At 44.0% G+C, this 23,687-nt stretch overlaps 2 protein-coding genes across 7 annotated transcripts in view; one reads left to right on the top strand and one right to left on the bottom strand.

The window, feature by feature from the left end:
- Positions 1 to 23,687, bottom strand: part of KDM1B (lysine demethylase 1B) — a 171,382-nt gene that overhangs the window by 51,894 nt on the left and 95,801 nt on the right. For 2 of the 4 annotated variants that reach the window (XM_070074314.1, XM_017350451.3), the window contains exon 2: positions 10,210 to 10,266. In XM_070074314.1, the coding sequence (XP_069930415.1) occupies positions 10,210 to 10,262 (53 nt within the window). In that variant the 5' untranslated portion in view covers positions 10,263 to 10,266. Of the gene's footprint in view, positions 1 to 3,268; positions 3,393 to 10,209; positions 10,267 to 23,687 lie in introns of those variants that run through there. The other 2 variants (XM_017350452.3, XM_051832574.2) reach the window with 1 other exon arrangement.
- Positions 3,536 to 23,057, top strand: TPMT (thiopurine S-methyltransferase). Of its 3 annotated transcripts, none has more exons than XM_008274110.4 (9): positions 3,536 to 3,670; positions 7,324 to 7,507; positions 9,309 to 9,401; positions 13,404 to 13,536; positions 14,869 to 14,921; positions 15,468 to 15,542; positions 20,137 to 20,222; positions 21,504 to 21,548; positions 22,328 to 23,057. In XM_008274110.4, exons 2-9 carry the CDS (start codon positions 7,368 to 7,370, stop codon positions 22,438 to 22,440), a joined length of 738 nt encoding a protein of 245 aa, XP_008272332.2. In that variant the 5' UTR covers positions 3,536 to 3,670; positions 7,324 to 7,367; the 3' UTR covers positions 22,441 to 23,057.

Below are 23,687 nucleotides of genomic sequence, written 5' to 3'. Positions count from 1 at the left end.
AGTGGACAGTGAGAGAGAGAGAGACAGAGAGAAAGGTCTCCTCTGCCATTGGTTCACCTTCCAATGGCCGCCGCAGCCGGCACGCTGCGGCCAGCGCACCGCGCTGATCCGAAGCCAGGAGCCAGGTGCTTCTCCTGGTCTCCCATGGGGTGCAGGGCCCAAAGACTTGGGCCATCCTCCACTGCCCTCCCTGGCCACAGCAGAGAGCTGGCCTGGAAGAGGGACAACCGGGACAGAATCTGGCGCCCTGACCAGGACTAGAACCCGGTGTGCTGGCGCCGCTAGGTGGAGGATTAGCCCATTGAGCCGCGGCGCCGACTTGTTCTAACAACATTTTTTCGGGACATCACATGGAAAAATTTTCAATTCACCAAATACACTGACTCTGCGAGGTCTTGAGATAAATGTTATGTGTAGGGGCTGGTGCTGTGGCACAGCAGATAAAGCTGCCGCCTGCAGCACTGGCATTCCATATGGACACTAGTTCAAGTCCCGGCTGCTCCACTTCTGATCCTGCACTCTACTATGGCCTGGGAATGCAATGGAAGACGGTCCAAGTCCTTGGGCCCCTGCACCTGCGTGGGAGACCCGGAAGAAGCTCCTGGCTCCTGGGATTGGATTGGCACAGTTCCAGCCGTTGCGGCCACCTGGGGAGTAAACCAGAGATGGAAGACCTTCTCTCTCTACCTCTGCTTCTCTGTAACTCTGCCTTTCAAATAAACAATTAAATCTTAAAAAAAAAAAAAGTTATGTGTGATCTTCCTTTGACTTAGCATTCACTTTCTCAGAAACAATACTATGCTAGCTATGAATACAGAAGCCCTGTACATTCTGAAGTGCATTCTAGTACGCATTAAATTGCCATTTGGCTCTACAGCACACATTATTCTGCGAGGTAAAGCTCTCATACCACTAAAATTACAATCTACCTATTAGTATAATTGCACTTAAAGGTGGTTTTCTGCATTTTCAAAAACCTATTCAACCCAACAAACCTCTTCACATATAAATGAGTATACTAATCATTTTATAAATCTTTTTATATGAAATGTATATCCAGTATTATTTTTAAAAACCACAAATACAGTATATCTGGATGCACACATATGTGTAAATATAAAGATCATAGAAAATGCACACTATAAAAAAAAACTAGCATGGATTTCAAACAGTTTATGCACCAAAATAAATTTACTGTTTTAACTCCACTCACTTTTCATGAACTTTTTGAAACCACTTTGTCAATAAAATCATCCTAGATCCATGCTGGTTTGACCCTGTCACTTGAAATGCATGTGTTCAGCTGGCACTGTAGTACAGTAGGTTAAGATGACTATGATGTAAGGATCACACAGCTGCTGGTTCGAGTCCCAGCTGCTCCACTTCCAATACAGCTCTCTGCGCCTGGGAAAGCAGCAGAACAGGGACCAACTGCTTAGACCCCTGCCACCCACACAGAAGAACCTGAGAGTTCCCGGTTCCTGGCTTCCAGCTGGCCCAGCCATTTGGCCGGGCCAGCCGTTGCCGCCATTTGGGAAATGAACCAATGGATGGAAGATCTTTCTCCCTCTGCTTTTAAAATAAATTAAGTCTTTAAAAAAGCACCAAAAAAAAGAAACGCATACATTCCTGAAAACAATCATATAATTTCATCAAATAGTTTCTATACTGGAAAACAAGTATTTAATACAACACATAATATAGGAAGTGGATATGAAAAATGAGCTATAAAAGCCCTCATTATTTTCATCTTTAATTATACAAATGAAGGTCACGTGCCTCTGTCCTTTCTGAGCACTTAATGTTATTCCTATATCTCCACCGTTGCTGGGTCCTTGGTCTTAAAGATAAACACGAAGTTAAAAACATTAAAATTATTGTGTGTTAAACACAATCCTAGAAATCGTGATCAAAGTATCACTAAAACCAACTAGTGTACTGAAAGTGTTTTCATGTTCAACATTATTTGATGAGCATATTTAGTCTTAATTTTAAATTCACCACTTAGGTTGTAATGTGATAAAAAAGAAAAAGGTGAATGTTTTTGTGGTAAATGCAGAGGTGAATGTTGTCAATGCCTAGATCTCTATCTTAATAATCCTCAGCTTTTTTTGAAGCAGCTTATTCAAAATTATTTTTTAAAAGCACTCATTGAATTCATGAAAATATGAATGAAAAGATCTGCAGGTTGGAATAAAAATTTACAGTGGCGTCAGCAGAATTCCTAAAAATAGGGTAAACTACTAGAAACTTCTTCAGAGAACAGACGCAGGTATCTGGGCCACTTAAAATCAGGCAGGATTAGCGCTTTCTTATTCCCACACTGACTAGGTTTTCCGAAATATTGAATTATTCAATATCCAATATCCGGTTCAATAATTCAACCCCTCCGCCCTTGCTGGGAACCTTTTGTTGACTACTTTCTCCGCCTTGATATATTAATTATTGATAATTTTCTCACGTGCTTCCACTTGTCTTTCCGCCCCCAAAATAGATTAAAACACAGAACAAGACCCGCAAAAGCCTTGGGCAGCGCGCGTGTCTCTGTAGGGTTCGGGGAGCCCCCCCGCCCGGCTGCGGCGGCCTGGGGCGGGGGAGTCCCGCACGCGGCTCAGGGAACGCGGGGCCTCTAATCCGCTGGCTTCCGATCAGCGAACCCCGATTTCCCCCGGCGGGGCCTTGCACCTGCCAGCTGCCGGCTGTAACCAGCAGCTGCTCCAGTCGAGCGGCCGTCTCGGGCCAGGCGGCACGGCGGCAGCCGGGCAACGCCGACCCAGCCCACGCGCGGCCGCCGCGCCGAGGTTCCCACCACACCTGCGAGGCCGCCACCCGGTCGGGCGTGGGGCGCAGCGAGGGGCCGCCGCGGCAGGCGCCCCCCACCCCGAGACGAGGGGCGGAGACGGGGCTCCGATCACCCCCTGGGGCCGCAGCCCACCGCTTCCGAGGCAGGGGAGGCCACCTCGCCGGCCAAAGGCTGTCCACGTCCCTTCGGAAGTCGGGCAATCCACAGCCCGGTGCCGGGCTCGCCTCAGAAGAGGTGTGAGGGGCTTGGGGAGACGGCGCTGCTGCGAGAACGCAAACAGCGTGTAGGGGACCCCGTCGCCCCAACATCTCCCTGCACCCCCTTTGAATCGGGGGCGCCCAGGACCAGAGCCCGGTGCACCCGTCCACCTCCCTCCCGGGCGACCCGCGCTGCACCCCGGCCCAGCGGCATTGTGAGGCGCTGTCACCCGCACCCCGCTGCCGCCCCCACGTCGCAATCCCCCACCTCGGAGCGCCAGCGAGGCGGTGCGCGCCTCGCGCTCGGCGAACAGGACCCGCGCCGCGAGCCGCAGCCCAGCTCGGCCGCCGCCACCGCTTCCGCCCCTCTGGCGGCGTGACCCGGAGTGGGAGGAGCCGGCAAGCCCAGGAGGAGGCGGGGCCTTCGCCTTCGCCGGCGCCGCAGCGCTCGCCCCGCCCCCGCCATTTCCGCCGCTGCGCAAAACCTGGAGAGCGGGCGAGTGGGCGGGGCCCGGCTCCGGGGGCGGGGCCCGGCTCCGGGGGGCGGGCTCCGGGCTCCGGGGGCGGGGCCATGCCGCCTGGGCCGGGACAGCAGAGGCCGGCGCCGGGCAGTGGGCAGAAGCCGGCGACTGGACTGTGCTGGCAGTCTCCTGGGACCCTCGTGTGAGCGGTGAGGAGGGGCGGCTCGCGAGGCGTGGGCAGGCCCGGGACGCCATGCCGGGAGTGGGATGGTCTCTCTGACGTCGGGTTCAGGGAGCAGAAGCCGGGACTGGGAGTAAGGGGTTTGGGCAGTGAGTGACGTTTCTGGGACCCCAAAGCCTTGCTGTGATGGTTAAGCAAAGAGGGGCTCTCGGGAATAGTGAGCCGTGCCCTGGGGCGGGGCAGAGCGCGCGCGGCCAGTAGGGGCGTGCAGGTGCAAAAAGCGCGCTCTCCAGGATCAAAAGTCACTGTTCCGCCCCAGGAAAGTTACCACCGAGGCTGGAGCCAAAACTGTTTCTTTGGAAAGGGGAGGGGAGGAGGCCAGACCAACCTGTGGACTTGGGCGATGTAAGGTGCACATCTGAAATTAACATGTATGAGTGGGCATTATTGCGAAATGTACCTGTTCTGATTCTTGTCATTGGCATTTTTATGGTATTATTAAAAAAAACTGTTCTTTCTCCAGAAACGATGTAGGCAGTTGTCAGTGGAGTGCACATGGAGAAGCGGTGACAGCAGCTGAGAAGGGAAACGGTTCTATTCGTGATGTTGATGAGGACAGGCGGCAGTCAGATCTGCTGTTAGGTTTACATGTTTTTCCTCAGTTCCCTTTGTGTGCGTTTTCACATGCAAAAATGAAGTTATGAGAAAACTATTTGGAAACATAAGCTTATGGCATAAAAAGAGGATACTGAATTCACAATATCTACTTTTGCTTCCTTCTGCAATGTCATCGATAACAGAATTTTTTAAGGCATACACCACTGCAATAAGAGGGATGGGCGAGGAGATGCAAGCAATAAGATTTTTGAATCTGGAAAGCAGGTGAACAACTCTAAAAGATTTTGCAAACTTAGGAAAGCTGACAGCTAACCCAGCAATCTGAAAAGCCAGTGAGCAACCCTATTTACGGTATATAATGCCCAAATACTCAGGAATTAGCAGTACCAGGTAACTCCCATAGGTGGAAGGGTGTGGTTGAAACCAGGAGGATTGTTTGAAATTATGGTTCAGAAAAGGCTTAATCTCCAGGTGTTTGTCAGCTTCTTGCAACCAGGCGGCTGCCCCTTGCTACAGCAGTAGGCTTTGGGGGAATTCTCCCCTGGAGAGAGTAAAACAAAGTCTGAACTGGAAAGATGCACTATACAATGTGGACAGGAAGTACCATACTGAAAATATGGGGATTCATTGAACATCGACTGGATGTGACCCTCCCCCACTCCTGTCCCTTTCTCATGTGGGTATAGAACCATGGCCCCAAAGACATAATCCTTAGAACAAGAACTGTAAGAACTCTCTATGCAAAGCCTGACCAGCCCAAAGAAAATAAAGGGAATGACATCTGGTTTTCCAAATGAAATCCACTCACATCATCCTGTAGTGACCCTTATAGGCAGTAAGCCCCACCTGCATTCTCTAGCATTTAATCAGCTTTTGTTCCAACCTGCTCTCAAGGATGACAGGGAACAAAAGTTGCTGAGCCTGTGCAGAGTGCCTCTACTCTGAAAGAGAGACAGAACAAGCCAACAGAAAAGGCGGCTTGTATTAGATCATACAGACAAATCAGAGAATATTAAATCCACGAAGTAAGAGAATGCTATTTAAATAGAGCACCTAAGAACAAAAAGGAGCTCCTGAAAATTAAGGTTAAAAACTAAGGTAATCTGTCAGAAAATAGGGCAAAAAGATGAAGAGATGGAAAATAGAAAAGGTGAGAAATTTACAATAGCCGGTCAAGAGGTTCCACAGACAAGTTCTACAGAACTTACATTATTGGCTGAATGAGTCAAGAATTTTTTCAGAATTATCCATATTTTTTTAAAAGATTGATTTATTTAAAAGGCAGAGTTAAAGAGAGGCAGAGGCAGAGAAAGAGAGAGAGGTCTTCCATCCTCTGGTTCACTCCCCAAATGGCCGCAGCAGCCAGAACTGGGCCGATCCAAAGCCAGGAGCCAGGAGCTTCTTCCAGGTCTCCCATGTGGGTGCAGGGGCCCAAGGACTTAGACCATCTTCTACTGCTTTCCCAGGCCATAGCAGAGAGCTGGATCAGAAGTGGAGCAGTTGGGACTTGAACTGGCGCCCATATGGGATGTTGGTACTGCAGGTGGCAGCTTAACCTGCTACGCCACTGCACCGACCCCTGGAATTATCCAAATTTAAAGGGCTTGACCAAGTGGATGAAAACAGACTATAGAATTGTGAAATTACAAACACTAGAAGCAAAGAAAAGCTTCAAGAGAGAGAAAAAAAATTCCACATGGAAAATATTAGGATCAGCACATCTGAACTTAAACAGTAACTCTGGAAGCTAGAAGACAAAGGAGAAATTCCTTCAAAATTACAAGGGAAAATGATTTCTAATCAAGAATTCTATACTAAGCAAAGCTCTCAATCAAGGATGGGAGGATTTTTGTTTTGTTTAAAGATTTTTATTTATGTGGCCGGCGCAATAAGAGAATGTCTTCACAGGGATTGGGCCCATTGATGGAGGTAAGAGTTGAATTAGCAACAAGTTCATGAAAAATTTATAAATGAGAAAGCAAGAAGGTTATTAATTACAGAATTTAAAAGTTGCATGGAGAAGGAAAACTAATCATAGAATACCATGTGGCTTAGCTATGAATAGCATTTATCTCACCGTAATAATGTGTACTCCAGGAGTCAGTGCTGTGGCATTAGAGGTTAAGCCACTGCCTGCAATGCCAACATCCCATATGGGTGCTGGTTCAAGTCCCGACTGCTCCACTTCTTATCCAGCTCCCTGCTAATGCAGCTGGGAAAGCAGCAGAGGATGACCCAAGTGCCTGGGCCCCTGAACCCTTGTGGGAAACCTGGATGAAGCCTTTGGCTCCTGGTTTCGGCCTGCAGCCATCTGGGGAGTGAGCCAGCTGATGGAGGATTTCTCTCTTTCTGTCTCTACCTCCCTCTCTGTAACTTTGCCTTTCAAAGAAATAAATCTTTTAAAAAATAATATGTACCCTAAATATTTAATAAAAGTATGATATGACTATATTGGAAGCTACAAAATCTGAGATGGGGTGTGTGTGTGTGTGTGTGTGTGTGTGTATTGAGAAGTTAAGAGTACATGCTTATTTTCTATAGATACTATTAGAAATGAAAAATCAAGAAGATGCAAAATAAGTATGGTAATCTGACATTTAGAGGTACATTTCAAGACTTAGCTTAAAGAGTTAAAGGTGGTTGCCTATTGTTGGGAATGGGGATTAGTATTTTATAACAGGTCTGTTGAACTGTTTAAATTATATACATTACAACAAATAAAAATAAGAAGGAAATTTTTAAGACATTTTAAAGTAACACACTAGAAACAATTATAAGCTTACAGAAGTTATACAATGTGAAATACTTGTTTATTTTTAGTCCCCTGCTCTCTAAATCAAGCCCTTTTACACAAATGTTTTGATTTATTTGAAGATCTTTCCTAATGTGTAAGAAAAGATATACTTTTAACACCAGACTCAGTGAAAGATAACTTTTGTAGAGCCTTTTATTGGATGCTGAAATTTTTTAAAGCCATAATGCTAGGATAATAAATTTTCATTTAGTTCATCAATAGAATTGCAGTGTCCTTAAGTGACCACATTGCAAATATTTTCCTTTAAGGCATTGGAGACATCTGCCTGTGAGATAAAAGTGTCTACAGAACTATGGATGACGCAAGGACTTTACTTGATATTAAAGAGTACCCTGATACCGAGGTACAAAAAAACCGAGTACTAACTCTAGAAGAATGGCAAGACAAGTGGGTGAGCCACAAAATTGGCTTTCATCAAGAGCAAGGACACAAGTAAGAATGTTTGGTAAATTCCAGAGAAAATGCTCCATCAGCAACTGACTTTGAAATAGAAGCAATAATATCGGTACACATTACCTGACTGGTTTCAAGATATACATTCTTATCTTTTCGTGTCATAGCATCTATAAATCAAAATGCATCAATGACATGTCATAATTTACTGGAAGTATTTTTTTTCTCTTCCCACCATGTGTAAATGATGGTATGACTTAAAATTGATGGCCTATTAAATTTATGATTTATATGTTTTCTAATTCCCTGTAGCATCTATGTATTGGTCATGCATGTTATGTTATCCACTCAGCCAGGTGAAGCAGTGTGTATGCTTACAGCTCTTTATATTCAGAGTGATGGTGTTCTGACTTTGATGTGTTTAGCTGTTAAAGTATCATCCATATAGGGAAAAGAGAAGCTGAGAGGAATTAATCAGGGAGCTAGGACGGTGAGCAACGTGTTAGTGATAGGGGGCCTGGTAGCAGCAGTAAAGCATGGGGCCAGTGCTGAACAATGTGCTTAGTCCACATCTTCCCGGTTCCAGGCAAACATCCCAGCTCCCTGGGAGATGGCAACTCCTTTTAATCATCATCTTTACATTTGCCCAGCGCTGAGCGGTAGCTGGGGCATCATTGCATAAATGTTGTATGGGTTTTTGCCGTCCTGTGGATGGCCTTAGAAATGCCACATTTCTTCAGAGTGAATTAACTCTGAGATCTAAGCTTTTCAAAACTATTTCTGAGATCTGAGTACATTTAGAGAATTTTCCATTAAAAGAACATTAAAGAGGTTTTGGGTCCTTAGGCTTCCACACCACATCACCAAAAATAAAATAAAAAATAAAATAGCAAGAAAGAGGTAGGTAGGTAGGTAGATAAAATTAATATTTTCTGGAGTAAAATATTTTCTGTTGTGGTATAGTGGGCAAAGCTACCACTTGTGACAGTGGCATCCCATATGGGGTGCCAATTCATGTCACAGCTGTTCCACTTCTGATCCAGCCCCATGCAAATGGCCTAGGAAAACCAGTGAAAGATGGCCTAAGTTCTTAGGCCCCTGCTACCCATCGGGGAGACCCAGATGAAACTTCCGGTTTAGCCCTGCCCATTGCAGCCACTTGGGAAGTGAACCAGTCTCTGTCTCTCCCTCTCTCTGTGTAACTCTTTCAAAAAAATAAATAAAATTTTAAAAAAGAAAGAGAAATTAATATTTTGCAGTCTCATAAGGAAAAAACTTATTATTTATTTGAGAGTTGAGTTGCAGAGAGAGGGAGAAACAGAGAGAAAGGTCCTCTGTCTGCTGGTTCACTCCCCAAATGGCCACAACGGCTGGAGCCAAGCCAATCTGAAGGCAGAAGCCAGGAGTTTCTTCTGGGTCTCTCACGTGGGTGCAGGGGCCCAAGAACTTGGGCCATCTTCCACTGCCTTCCCAGGCCCTTAGCAAAGAGTTGGATTGGAAGAGGAGCAGACGAAACAGGCACCATGGGCGGAGGCTTAGCCTACTGTGCCACAGCACTGGCCCCTATTTTTTTTTTAATTACTAATCAGGAAAGCCCCAGGTGCAAGTCAGATTCACCACTAACTAGCTGTGTGACTGAGCAAGTTACTTCACCTTGGTATTTTTGGTATTGAAATTGGTGATTGTAATAATTGAGGTACCTACTTTTGTTAAGGTCTTGGAGAATATTAAGTAAAATATTGCATGAAAAATACTTAGTATCATATAATTGTATTCCTGGCCTGTTTGTATTGGGCCAATTTGAAAAACAAATAAGCAAAAGCTTTTTTTTTCTTCCCAGGCTACTAAAGAAACATCTGGACGCTTTTCTGAAAGACGAGAGTGGACTGAGGGTGTTTTTTCCTCTTTGTGGAAAAGCAGTCGAGATGAAATGGTACGAGCAGATAAGCATTAACACACTCTATTGTCTTGATGACAGACTCCTTGAATGAATACTTAACAGATTGTAGATTTAAAAATTAGGTTCACAGAAAATGTGAATTTATTTATATATATAGTGATATATATATCAGTGATGGGTCTAATAATTATAAATAATATTTTCAAATAGTAAGCAACCAAGTAGAAACAGACAAGACTCATCTTTCTGAGTAGCATTTCAAAGAAAAAGACTTAGTTTGGAATCAGAGAGGGAGAAAAACCAGCCTTCCCTCTTACATCTACCTCTTTTTGCATGGTTTAGTTCTTGGAGGTGGTTTGGGAATTTAACTAAAATAACTTTTCAGGGGTGGGGAATGTATGGCTCATGAAATCATTCATTCTGGCCCTGCCAAGGCAACCACAGGCAGGACTAGACATTCAGTACATCTATATAGCAGGCTAGTATTTAAGTTGATTATTTTGTGTGGCCCATGAGAGATGTTACTAATATCCAAATGTCCCTTGTCAGAAAAAAGGTTCCCCAACCCTGCTAGAATATTTGAAACGCAGGCAGACAGAAAAGTTCAGCACACAGTTCTACTCAGTCTTCCCCTCCCACTTCGAGAACATAGGAGTTTTTGTTGCCATGAATCACTGTTACAAAACGAGCGATGAAGCAAGTATTCCTCGTAATTCTCTACAAAGAGAATTCACGTCATTCAACAAGCCACTATTACTATGGGTTACCCAAAAGGCACAAATCTGGAAATCCTTTTCTATCAGAATCCTATTACAATCATAAAACATAGTCATAGTCATACCTGCCAAGACATGCATTCATTTGTAAACGTTGAATGTTGACAACTTTGGCCATTAAGCTGGAAAAAAAGGACATATAGGAAAGGTTAATAAATGCAAGATATAGTAACATAAAAATCCTCTGTTGCCTATATGAATATTTTGATCAGAAATGGAATTTTTTAACTTTTATTTAATGAATATAAATTTCCAAAGTACAGCTTATGGATTACAGTGGTTTCCCCCTCCCACCTGTAACCCTCCCCTTTCCCTCTCCCTCTCCCCTTCCATTCACATCAAGATTCATTTTCAGTTCTCTTTATATACAGAAGATCAGTTTAGCATACATTAAGTAAAGATTTCAACAGTTTACACCCATATAGAAACACAAAGTGAAAAATACTGTTTGAGTACTAGTTATAGCATTAAACCACAATGTACAGCACATTAAGGACAGAGATCCTACATGAGGAGTAAGTGCACAGTGACTCCTGTTGTTGACTTCACAAATTGACACTCTTGTTTATGGCATCAGTAATCACCCTAGGCTCTTGTCATGAGTTGCCAAGGCTATGGAAGCCTTTTGAGTTCACCAACTCTGATCATATTTAGACAAGGTCGTAGTCAGAGTGGAAGTTCTCTCCTCCCTTCAGAGAAAGGTACCTCCTTCTTTGATGACCTGCAGAAATGGAATTTTTGCAACCCATGCTCTCTCAATTTGTAGCCAAAAGAATTTGTTGAATGACTAGTATGGCTTAAGATGCATATATGGCCATAAAATTGGGAACATTTAAATATTATTAGACCTATGTCTTCACCAACTCACTGAACTAAGAAAGAAGCTTACTTTGGAAATCACCTACAAGAAAATTATTAACTCTGTAAACAGATTGTGTTACGGAACCATCATAAATGGTAGCAGTTCAATTCCAGCGGGGATTTCAGGTGACATTAGGAAAATGATAGGATTAAATGGCCAGTTAAATGCAACTGTTGAATATTTTACATCTAAAGCCATTTGTAATAAAAAATCTTAGAACTGAGCAACTGTAATTGCTTATAAGTTGTTAAAGAGGAGGATTTTTTATTTATGTACCTATGCATTGACTTCTGTACAAATATCAGATGTGAATAAATATTCTGATTGAAGCGGTTACAATAGGGGCCGGTGCTGTGGCGCAGCGGGTTAACGCCCTGGCCTGAAGTGCCGGCATCCCATATGGACACCAGTTCGAGACCCGGCTGCTCCACTTCTGATCCAGCTCTCTGCTAAGGCCTGGGAAAGCAGAAGATGGCCCAAGCCATCTCTCTCTGTCTCTACCTCTCTGTCTTTCAAATAAAAATAATAATAAACTTTAAAAAAAAAGGAGGTTACAATGAAATGGTTTAAGATATTTATGTTTTCTTGGTTGTTTGGTTTTCATACCAGGCTATAGTAGATTATGCTTTGTCTTTCCGTTTGTTGACTTGGAAACAAAAACATATTGCAGCCAATCTGGATAACTTTTTTTGTAAACATTTTGTAACTTCAAACAGTGGAGAATAAAAAAAGTTCGTTCTATGTAAGCTCACAGATTTCTAAGTAATGCAAAAAGCAAGTTAGTTATTAATGCATTCCACTTTAGAGCCACTGATCTTTCATGCTGTGCTCACCAAGAGTATGTATTCTTAAACAGATACAGTCAGTCCTACTCTGCTTTTGAAAATGTGATTTTTGTTCTAACTGGGTTCATAGGGAACAATGTGAGCATGATTTGAATTTCACATTTTCTTATGCATGATTTTATCTGCAAGAAATATCATGAAAGCAGAAAACTACACTCTGCTGAGCTGTGTACAGATAGAATGCACGCACTTCAGACAGCTCCCAGCTACCTCAGTTTACCTGGGTACTGTGGGGCACTCCTGTTCACGGCTGGTGTTAAACCCCCCATTTGATTCCCTCCTTCCATCACTTCAGAAATTGCAGCCCTCTCAGCACCCACCTCTACAAGCAAACTTCAGGTCTTTTTCGAGTTAAAGTACCACATTTGTAATATTTATATTTCTCATCCATTTAACAGATGTAAACTTATTATAGTTAGGTTTCTGTCATTTTTTCTTTTTAATGTGGCACTGACAAAGAATTTTCATGTTGTGCCCTAACCTCCGTTCTCCTTACCGGCCTTGTATTTCTGTTGCATAAGCCTTTTGTGCACTGTGGTGATTTTTAGGAAGGCAGGCATTGCATTATAGCAGAACTAACCAGCCTTTTATGTAATTTGACATCAGATCACTACTGTGCTTAGGTGCTTGTGGGACTGACACTGACTTCTCTTCAGCCCAGATCCAATGGCTGAATTCTGTAATTACAAAGCTTATTGAGGAAAATATTACTTATTTGCCTAAGGTAATAAAAAATAGGTGAAATAGGTGTCTGCCTGTGGCTCCTTAAAGGTGAACCAAATAAAATGTAAAATTCAGATCCTCAGTCAGTTGTCCCTATCTCGGGTTCTCAGTAGGCAGCGTAGTTAATGGCTGCTGTACTGGACAGCAAAGTTTTAGAGAGCAGCACTGATTGAGGAAAATTGAAAAGCATTTCTTCTAGTACAATTCATTTGTATTAAATCACTGTTTTAAGGTATAATTGTACAAATTTTTAGTTTCTTATTGAGATCATAAAAATCAATTTTCCAGAGTTCCGTCTAACATGAGATTTGAGAGCATATAGATTGGAGCTGGCATTGCAGTACAGTAGGTTAAGCTGCCACTTATGAGCCATCATCCCATATTATAATACAGATTCAAGTCCTGGCTGCTCTGCTTCAGATCCAACTCCCTGCTAACGTGCTTAGGAAGGCAGCAGAAGATGGCTCAAGTACTTGGGCCCTTGCAACCCCCGTGGGAGACCCAAATAGAGTTTCAGGTTCCTGGCTTGAGTCTGGCCCAGACCCAGCTGTTGCAGCCATTTGGGAAGTGAACTAGCAGGTGGGAGATACCTCTTTCACTTTCTCCATCTAGCCACCCCCCCTCCATCCCTCTGCTATTCAAATAAAGAAACAAAACTTTGAAAAAGAAAAAAAAATAGATCCATTTTCTTACATGTCCTGTGAAACTTGTGAACCTGAATTCATAAAAATTCCTTAAAATTCAGGAAAATATTGTTTACTAGATTATTCTCCTTTAGTTAGGACTGCATTTGAAATAAAATTTAAGTGTAAAATGTGGTTTTATGCAGGTTTGCAGACCGAGGACACAGTGTAGTTGGTGTAGAAATCAGTGAACTTGGGATACGGGAATTTTTCTCGGAGCAGAATCTTTCTTACTCAGAAGAACCGATCACTGAAGTTCCTGGAGCCAAAGTCTTTAAGGTCTGATTTGGTTTAGTTACTCATTGTCTCCATACTCCCACAAAAAAGGTTTCCTCAGCCTACGTGATGGAGTTTGCAATATAAGTTTCAGTTGACTTCTCCTGATCATACAAACTGACCTGAACATTTTATGTATCTGTAGGTTACTGGACTTAAAATATAGATGATATGTGTTAGCTAGCTGGCTAAAGAGATGTGTGCATACAAGAGTACTTCCCAAAGTTCATGGACAGTGGAATTAAGAAGTATTTTTATCTTTATGCAAAAGCATTTGGAAATTCATGCATAGTTTTTAATGATATGCATTTCAGTGAACTTGATGCTGACTCCTGTATACATGGCTTTCAAAAAGAAAATCTGCAGTTCACTTCCCCTGAACCTTTAGAGGGGAACGCAGCATCAGCACCACTTACAGCTGGCAGTGGTTGCAGTCTGCGGCCGCAGTGGAGACTCACAGGCACTTTCCCTGCCTGCAGCCCTCTCCGCCCTGGGCTCACCCTCATAGTGCTTCAGTGACCTTCTCTCATCTGCTTATAAACCTGCGTTGGCAACTCATGTTAGGGCAAAACCCAGCAGTCTCCTGTCTCGATGCACCTTCCCATCCTGCCTGCCGCTATCAGCCCAGCTCCGAGACTGCTCAAGTCCATGTCGTGTTAATCCCTCTACAGCGAGCCCCCTTATCCCCCACTATACTGTCAGCCGCCTCTTGTTCAGCCTTTGTTGATGTTCCCAGGCAGGTTCAGACACAGAAACAGAACAGGCCGTTCCCAGTTGGGATGTTTCTCTGTGCCCTCCAGGCTGTGCCCACTGTGGTCAGAGACTGTGTGCAATTCACATCCGTTATCTAGAGTTCAGGGTCAGTGTCCCGTACACTAGGTGCTCAGTAAATCAGTGCTTGAATGGTTGAGAGAAAAGGAGGAAGTCAGCGTAACTGCATTTTTCCTATCTTAAAATACTGGACCATTCTGTCCACCTACCTGGTAATTGATTGACTTGCAGATTTATCTTTAGCAGAATGAGTATGGCAGGATTCTCACTCAAGTAAACACTGCCAGAATTTTAATGAGCTCTGAAATGAGTAATAGCTCAGTGATCCTCAGGGTTTCCCTTTTGGTTTTCTTTTTAGAGTTGACCCAAAAGAATCCCAAACAGGTTTCAAAAGAAAAAAAAAGTACCATTAACATGCGATAAAATGTTTTATTTTAATTATATTCAATTTTCATTTTATCCTGCCATCCTTGTTTTGCTTGGACTTTCTTTTCTTTCCTTGACCATTCATGCACCTCCCAACTAGGCAGAAAGCAATTTTTTTTTTTTGTGGTTTCATTCCAGAGTTCTGCGGGGAATATCTCATTGTACTGTTGCAGCATTTTTGATCTTCCCAGGTAGGACTGTGTACTACGTTTGCACTTTTACAGGCACGAATGTTTGCTACTCAGTGCTGGGGTTTGGGGGGGGGGGGCGGGGGGGCTCACCCCTCCCATCCATTTGTGCAGCATCCACAAGGGCTTGATTTGAGTCTTGGTTCTGCAGTTATTTTTATCACAGCCCAGACAGCTGCACACTTAGTAACTTTGTCCTTGGACGGCTCCCAAACTGCAGAAAACATTATTATGACCCAAGGCAGGTAACACAAATGAATTACAAGGTGCGAAGGAAGGCATGATCGCACCTCCCATAGGTTGTCACACACTGTTCCTTGTTGAGCCCCAGTTGTAACTGAATGAAAAGACTGTGGCCACAGGCTCCTAAACATCTCAGGAGCTGGGGGGCCCCCAGGCCTTGTAGACTCCACACAGAGAAACAGACATGAGACTCCCATTTCACCAGTTGGTGAAATACTTGCACATGTCACAGAAAACACTGTGCATTTTGTTAAAAATTTTGAATTTTCATACATAAAATGTTTCATTTCTTTTTCCTTGTGGTAGAGTAAATATCGGGAAATTTGACAGAATTTGGGATAGAGGAGCATTAGTGGCTGTTAATCCAAGCGATCGAAAACGGTAAGTGACTTGGTTTCATTATATTGGTTTTTCTTTTCTGTTTAAGCCTTCATAATTTAGTATGTGTTCTTTTTCTGGGTTTCAGAAAATTAGCTAGGCTGCAGCTAGATTTTGTTGTTTGAGATTTACCAGTTCCAAGTTCCAATAGCTTATTGCATCTGGAATTAAAAGACTAAGACCAGATTTGTCTAAAAAGTGTAGGATTTGTCTATCTACAGGCTCGTGGCTCTGTCCCTTCCAAGCTGTATTACTTGTTCAAGGCTCTCAACTTCTCTAAACCTCCATTTCCTCTTCTGCACAACTGGAATATTTCTACTGACGCCATCGTCACAACCTTTACTAACACTTCATTTGTCAGGCATTGTTTACTATGTTTTAGATAGAATTAACACATTTGATCAACTCAAGATCCTGTGAGGTAGATGCTATGAGGATACGGAGATCAGAGTTAAGCATTAATACCCGGTAGAGCTGAGATCCAAACCCTCAGAGTTTGGCTTCACAGTCCATGCTCCTGGTCACTGCATTGGGCTGCCTCAAAGCATTGTGGGAATCAAAAGAAATGGTATGCACAGGTACTTCAGAAAGTTCACGGAAAAGTGGAACTTTAAAAATGTAAGTTTATTTTGGTGCAAAAAAGTTTGGAAATCCATGCAGAATCTTTTTGTGGTACACGTTTCATGGACTTTGTGAAGAACCCCTTTAAGTGCAGAGATATAACATTTTTACACCAAAATAACCTAACCTGTTCATTCCATTTCCATGAACTTGTGAGGTACGCTTCTGTATGCAGAACAGCTTGTTAACTGTGAAGAACCCTGTAAATACCAGCTAAGACTGTCAGAACACGTGTTGTTGACGTCTTTGGTAACCATCCTTATCATCCCTAGTCTTATTACAAAACGAATTGAAATGATCAGAACACATACTGAGAAAAATGTTATCATAGCTACGTACATCCCCACTCAAATTATACCCCTGACATCCCTGCTGGGCTATAGTGTGTGAATATTGATGTTGTTATACGGACTAACACCTGCTCAAAAAGGCCACAATGCACATTACTGAAGTGAAATTTTTATTTTTTTAAAAAATTATTCCATGAGGAATGCTTGTTACCAAATCTAATCTTAAATTAGACCATGCCACATCTTCTCACCCTGTGTGTTCCTTTGATGGTAGTTCATGCTCCTGTCTGTCCTCTTTCTGTCTCCACTCTTCCTTTATCCCTTTTCTTGAAACTTCTTCTTCCTCATATGCTTAAAGTCATCATTGCCACAGAGACCAACTGTCTTCTGCTGTATACTTGCCCCTTTAACGATCACTTCAGTCCTATTATACTTTCATTCAATTATTCAACAAGTAGTAATGATGCTTCTGTGATGTTCTGGCTATGTCCTGTGTCAGATGGGGAAGAAATAACTGAACACACCATCCCTGGCATTTGCCTTTGTCATTTTCGTATTGCCACTGTCTGCATGGCACTTCTCAGGGAGTATCAGTGTCCTGCATCAACTCTGTGCACATTTGTGTACTAAATCCAGTTGTCTAAGTCTGTAGGTGTTCATCCTCTTCTTTGAGGCTAATCTCTCTGGAGACTTTGGCTTGAGTGGTAAAATCCACAAGGCAGTAGGGCGAGCCTGGACGTCACCAGGTGCAGATGGTGTCGATGGTGTTCAGCTGTTTGCCTAGCATCTAATGTGGAGTATGTTTAGCACAAAGTTGAGCATGGTGCGTGTTTATCAAATAAGTATATGGAAACAGATCGGCCTTGGAGCAAGGAAATACACTATTTCTTGCCAAGCCACACCACCTCCCCTCCCATTAGATTTTTTTAAAAGATATATTTTATTTGAAAGGCAGAGTTAGAGGGAGGGGGAGAGGGGGAGAGGGAGAGAAGAGGAGGAGGAGGAGGAGAGAGAGAGATCTTCCATCTGCTGGTTCATTCCCCAAGTGGCTGCAATGGCCCGGGGTGCACTAGACCAAAACCAGGAGCCAGGAACTTCAGCTGGGTCTCCCACATGGATAGCAGGAGCCCACGCACTTGGGCCATCTTCTGCTGCTTTCCCAGGCCATTAGCAGGGAGCTGGATCAGAAGTGGAACCAGCTGGGACTCGAACCTGTGCTCATATGGGATGCCAATGTCACAAGCAGTAGCTTAACCTGGTGTTCCACAATGCTGGCCCCTTAGATTTTTAAAAATATATTTATTTATTATTTGAAAGGCAGAGTGACAGAAAGAGATAGAGAAAGTGAAAGAGAGACAGACAGAGATCTTCCATCCACTGGTTCACTCCCCAGATGACTGCAACAGCCAGGTCTAGGCCCACCCAAAGACAGGAGCTTGGAACTCCATCTGGACCTCCCACATGGGTAGTGGGGTCCCAAGAATTTGGGCCATCCTCACTGCCTTCTCAGGCCATCAGCAGAGTAGCAGCACTCAGATATGGGATGTGAGCACCACAGGCCGCAGTTAAACTCGCTGTGCCAGAACACATGCTCCTGCCTTAGGCACAAAGACAAGCTAAGTGGCCATTTCTCTCCTGGTTAACCAAAAGTAGTAAGGCCCCTTCTGGGACTCGTATTTAGGGAATGGCTTGGCCCTAGACTCTGTGCCTTCCCTAGTTCTCTCTCTCTCTCTCTCTCTCTCTCTCTCTCAGCCGTGTGTGTGTGTGTGTGTGTGTGTGTGACAGTTACTTATTCTGAAGCAACAGAAGTGAGGAGCTTTATCTCTGCCCTGGTGCCCAGCATCGTAGCCCTGAAAGATCGCCTTGTCTCGCCGCCAGCTTTTCTTTAGATTGTGCGTTGTCAAGGACTGATGTCTTTTCTACTGTGACTCCTGAGTCTCTGGCATGACAAATCAGCGGCTTCGCCTTTCTCATTTTTCTGAAATTTTTGAGACTGGTGGACGTAGAAGGTCCACACTCCAAGAAGAATAAATCTGTGGGTCCGAGGAAATATGGCCAAACCAGCCAGACAGCAAATGTCTTCCTCCCTCTTTGTCAGGCTGAGTTGAGAGGGAGAGGTCTGTGCTCAGGAGTTTGCTGTGGTTGGCTCGTTCTCTTAGCCAGGAGATCCGTGTTATAAAGCAAAAGGGAATCGCAGCGGCCAGCGCTGAGTGCTGAGCACGGAGCAGGCAGCGTTCTAAGCACTGCATTCACGCTCGCTGAGCAAGTTCTCTCGGCGGGCTGCGACGTGGGTCCCAGTCTCATCCCCGTTTCACAGGTGAGGAAACAGAGACAGAGAGGTTAGGACTTTGTCGAGCTCGCGGAGTGCTAAGTGCAGGGTCTGGGGGTTGAACTCGGCCACTCTGTTCAGCGCTCCCCTCATTTTCACAGAACCCTGCACAACCAGGCTCTGTGGAAACTGGGGTGCCAGGGGCCAGGCCTCCTGCCTCGGTGGGGGGCTGTGGGCCTTCTCCGTCTGTCTCTCATGGCCTCACTCCCACCCTCAGGTTCCTACTCCTACTCCTCCTCTGTTCGCACATATCTGCCTTGCTCCCTCCCCTCAGCCTCCTCAGCTCCAGCCACCCCACAGCGCACAAGCAAACCGGCAACCACTCCTTGGTCTCTTAATTCCGTTTCCTAGTGGAGTCATTTGCCTGGTGTGACTCCTCATCCAGAACCAGGCCCAGCCTCGACTCTTGGCCTCTCTGCTAATAGGTCAGGCAGTCATTAGGAAGCAGATGTGGCTGGGAAGTGGTGCCACCTGTTCGCCAAGGCTCCTACCAGCTCTAGTGGCTTCTACCACACTTGTAGAACTTTCAACTTCCTACTACTTTGTTAGACTGTCTCCTACCACATAGAGGAAAGGGACTGTGATATGCATTTTTTTTTTTTTTTTTGACAGGCAGAGTGGACAGTGAGAGAGAGATACAGAGAGAAAGGTCTTGCTTTGCCGTTGGTTCACCCTCCAATGGCCGCCGCAGCCGGCACACCGCACCTATCTGAAGACAGGAACCAGGTGCCTCTCCTGGTCTCCCATGGGGTGCAGGAACCAAGCACTTGGGCCATCCTCCACTGCACTCCCTGGCCACAGCAGAGAGCTGGCCTGGAAGAGGAGCAACTGGGACAGAATCCGGTGCCCCGACCAGGACTAGAACCCGGTGTGCCGGCGCTGCAAGGCGGAGGATTAGCCTAGTGAGCCCCGGCACCGGCCTTGTGATGTGCATTTTAACAGGTGCCTCTGGAGAGGTCCTGACCACCCAGGCCCCACAGCAAACCTGCCCTGTCCATGTGCAGGGCCAGAGCCCTGGCAGCTTTGCCTTCAGCAGGTGCCTTGGAGGGTGGGAGCCCTGCCCTTGAGCACACAGAAGTGGCCCAGTTCATTCAGGAACTTCATGGCCAAGGTCTCCAGGCGCTGGCTGCCACAGCAGGTAGAATGGGCCTTTCTCCACCTTGTGTGATGTTTTATGGTCTGACCGCCTCTCCCCATCCATGCCATTTCGCAACGTAGTTCACGTGGTTGTTAGAATTAAACTCAGTAAGGTCAATGCAAGTAAATACGAGCTTCCTGCCTGTGTCTGCTCCCCTCCAGCCCCTGCCTGTGTAGAGCAGTGTAACACACAGCCTCGTGTGTTCTGTGTTTTTTCCAGCTATGCAGATGTCATGTTGTCCCTGCTGAGGAAGGGGTTCCAGTACCTCCTGGCTGTGCTTTCTTACGATCCAACTAAACATGCAGGTAAAGTTCTGCTTTTGTCTGTTTCTCCTTCTAGTTGCCTGGTTTCCTGATTTAATTCTATGACACAGATAAGTGTTCTTTTCTAATGTATCTCATAGGAAGCCTAGTGTTCATATACATGGAGAGAATTGTACTCTTGGCTAATGAGAACCTTGTACATGTTTTTAATGTTCTTTTCAGTTTTGTTTGTCATTCATAACTGTAGAAGAGGGGAAAGCATGGTTCTAATAGAAAAATCTCGTGAGTCCTCAACCCTGGGTAGAACTCTGGCTGCAGTTAGACAGGCACAGCACCAGGGGCAGTGCCAATGCACACGCACAATTTCACCCTCAGGAGATCGGGGGAAGTAACATGGGTGTTAGCAGGAAATCTTTAAGGTACTCTGAATTTTATAATTTCTGAAACCTTGTAACATTTCTGTTATAACTCCTTGGAATCTATAAGAAGAATGGTTTCATTTGGATCCAAAGATTGATTTATTTATTTGAAAGGCAGAGTGGCAGAGAGAGACAGACAGAGAAGAGAAAAATCTTCCAGTCACTGGTTCTTGAACACTGAAACTAAACCGTGCTCATTTACTTTATGGACAATAACACTTATTTTCAGGGAGCAATGAAAGCCAAATATGTAGACTTTTAGTTTTTAAGAATCTCCCTTAAAATGTTTTTAATTGAGCTTATTTTAAAGTGCGCTGTTTGATAAATATTTACTCATGCTGGTACATTTTTCTATTTGAATACATCAGGTCTTAAAAACCCATTAAAAGGCAAAACCTGGTGTCCCTAATTAGGTCTGAGACAATCGGATGGAACCAGAAATTAATGGAGGCAGCAGTGGGCTCACTGATCTCATTTACATTCCATTCATGAACAGGAGGCCTGTGGGAAGCAAACAGCCGCCCTGTGTGGGGGAGGAGTGTTGCTCTGCTCTGTGCTGCCAGGCAGAGGCAAGGATCCTATGGTCAGAATGTGGGTGAGGGCGGGGGGCCCAGAAACGAGGACCCCAGAACATGAAGAAAACCTCAAAGGCGTTTGCCCCTCTCTGATTCCAAGTCCCTAGCACTGCCTTCCCCTCGGTAAGCAGTTTGCTTCCTCGGGATGACATGCACAAAAGAAGAGTCAGAACGTGCCACCTCTTCCTCTGTTTGCATCATTCGATTGTTCACAGAATGAGTACGCCTAGGGCACTGGAAATAAGCCAAGAGGCGGGCCCTGAGAATTTCTTTCTCTTTAGAATGGAAAGATCTACAGAAATAATTTTTCACATTTCTCTTTTCCCTAGGCCCACCATTTTATGTTCCTGATGCCGAAATTAAAATGTTGTTTGGTAAGTTATGGACTTGTGCTTGACTCTTCAAATCAAGCTGACAGCTAACTGCCTTGAGCTGTTAGTGAACTATTAGTATCTAGAAGTGTAGAAAATTCGGATCTAAAAGTATATGTAGCCAGCGCCATGGCTCACTAGGCTAATCCTCTACCTTGCGGCACCCGTACACCGGGTTCTAGTCCCGGTGGGGGCGCCGGATTCTGTCCCGGTTGCCCCTCCTCCAGGCCAGCTCTCTGCTGTGGCCAGGGAGTGCAGTGGAGGATGGCCCAAGTGCTTGGGCCCTGCACCCCATGGGAGACCAGGAGAAGTACCTGGCTCCTGCCATCGGATCAGCGCAGTGCGCCGGCCGCAGCACGCTGGCTGCGGTAGCCATTGGAGGGTGAACCAACGGCAAAAAGGAGGACCTTTCTCTCTGTCTCTCTCTCTCACTGTCCACTCTGCCTGTCAAAAAAAATAAATTAATTAATTTAAAAAAAAGTATATGTAGAAGACTCTTATGCAAGACTCTTTTATCCTAGAAAAGCATGCAGTCTCTGTATTACTTTTTTAATTCTATTTTTTATGTTAAAGACACCGAAATGTTTAGAAAGATGGTACATGTACTTTTGCCCTTAGGGATTTTATACAATTTAGAATTCAGGAAATTTTCCCTTAGCATTTCCTTATTTTTAGTAAAAATATGAGCCAAGTCTCCAGGACACACTGGAAGTGTTTTTAGCAGAACCTGTGAGGGCACTCCCCGTTGTGCCTGGCTTTGATATACTTTCTTCTTCTTTCAGATACAAAATGCAAGATTCATTGTCTTGAGAAGGTTGATGCATTTGAAGAGCGACATAAAAGTTGGGGAATTGACTACATTTTCGAAAAGCTATATCTACTAACTGAAAAGTAAATCAGACATAAATAAAATTGAGTAACTTCAAAATAGTTTTTGAACAATTGAAAACTATGCCAGGACCCAAAAATATAATGGATGAATTTCTAAAAAAAATTCGTAAAATCATATCACAACTTTTTGTTCAGAAATGCACCTTTTTGGAAGAAAACATATACTAAGGTGTCAGATTAGTGCTTCTGGAGAGGAGAGTATGATTGAGGGCAAGAGATTATACCTGTGTATGTCTTACAGATGGCAAGAAATTATTACGATCAGCATGTATTACTTATTACAGTAAAATTACTTTGAAAAGAAAAGAAAAATGCAGTTATATACAAATTAACAAAATAGCTACAGAAACACATTCTTTATGGAATTTAGAATGGCTAAAGAAATGTACTATTTCAATAGAGTTTGAAGTAGCCCAATAAATAATATAAAAATTAGCTTTTACTATAAACCCTCATCTTATGCTCAAATCCTAGCACCACTTTTGACCCATTTTCTTCCATGCAAAATTTTATATGTAACAGAATCAAGAAACGGAAATTTTTAATTGAATAAACCAACCTATGTAGAGCAAAATCTTTTTCTGAAACTGTAAGAATAAATTTCTAAAGATGTTTTTCTGAGTTTGGCAATTGTTTGTTTCTTCCTTGTTTACATGATCAGGCCTTAGGAAGTGTAACACATTTAGGGCTGGATTCATGTCTGAAAACTTAGATTCAAATCTCTGGGTTTTTCATTAATAATCACGTTTTAGTAAGTCACATATTCCTCTCAAATCCTGTATTAGCATTTTTTTAAATCAGCTCATGTCAATAAGATGGAGTGTGTTAAAAAAATGTAAGTTACAGGGGCAGGTGTGGTAGCATAGCAGTTAAAGCCTGGTACGAGTCCCAGCTGCTCCACTTCTGATCCAGCTCCCTGCTAATGCACCTGGGAAAGCAGCAGCAGATGGCCCAAGTCTTTGGTTCCCTGCCACCCACTTGGGAGACCCAGAAGCTCTTGGCTCCTGGGTTTGAATTGGTCTAGCTCTGGCCATTGTGGCCATTTGGGAAGTGAACCAGCAGTTGGAAGATCTCACTCTCTGTCTCTCTTTAACTCTTTCAAATAAATAAGTCTTTAGAAAAGCAAAATATAAGTTACAATAAGTCCCCATTTATCTGTGGTTTTACTTTCCATGATTTCATTACCCTCCATCTACTGTGGTCTGAAAATATTAAAAATTCCAGAAATAAATGAATTGTGTGTTTTGAGTA

The sequence above is a fragment of the Oryctolagus cuniculus genome, chromosome 5, assembly GCF_964237555.1.
Source record: "Oryctolagus cuniculus chromosome 5, mOryCun1.1, whole genome shotgun sequence".
Taxonomy (NCBI): Eukaryota; Metazoa; Chordata; class Mammalia; order Lagomorpha; family Leporidae; genus Oryctolagus; species Oryctolagus cuniculus.
This window is presented reverse-complemented; position numbering and strand designations above follow the sequence as displayed.

Bases quoted from the DNA above. Each gene is read 5' to 3' on its own strand.
- TPMT (XM_008274110.4), top strand. From the start codon at position 7,368: ATGGATGACGCAAGGACTTTACTTGATATTAAAGAGTACCCTGATACC. The intron at 7,508-9,308 runs GTAAGAATGTTT...TTTTCTTCCCAG, and splicing joins CATCAAGAGCAAGGACACAA to GCTACTAAAGAAACATCTGG. The intron at 9,402-13,403 runs GTACGAGCAGAT...GGTTTTATGCAG, and splicing joins AAAGCAGTCGAGATGAAATG to GTTTGCAGACCGAGGACACA.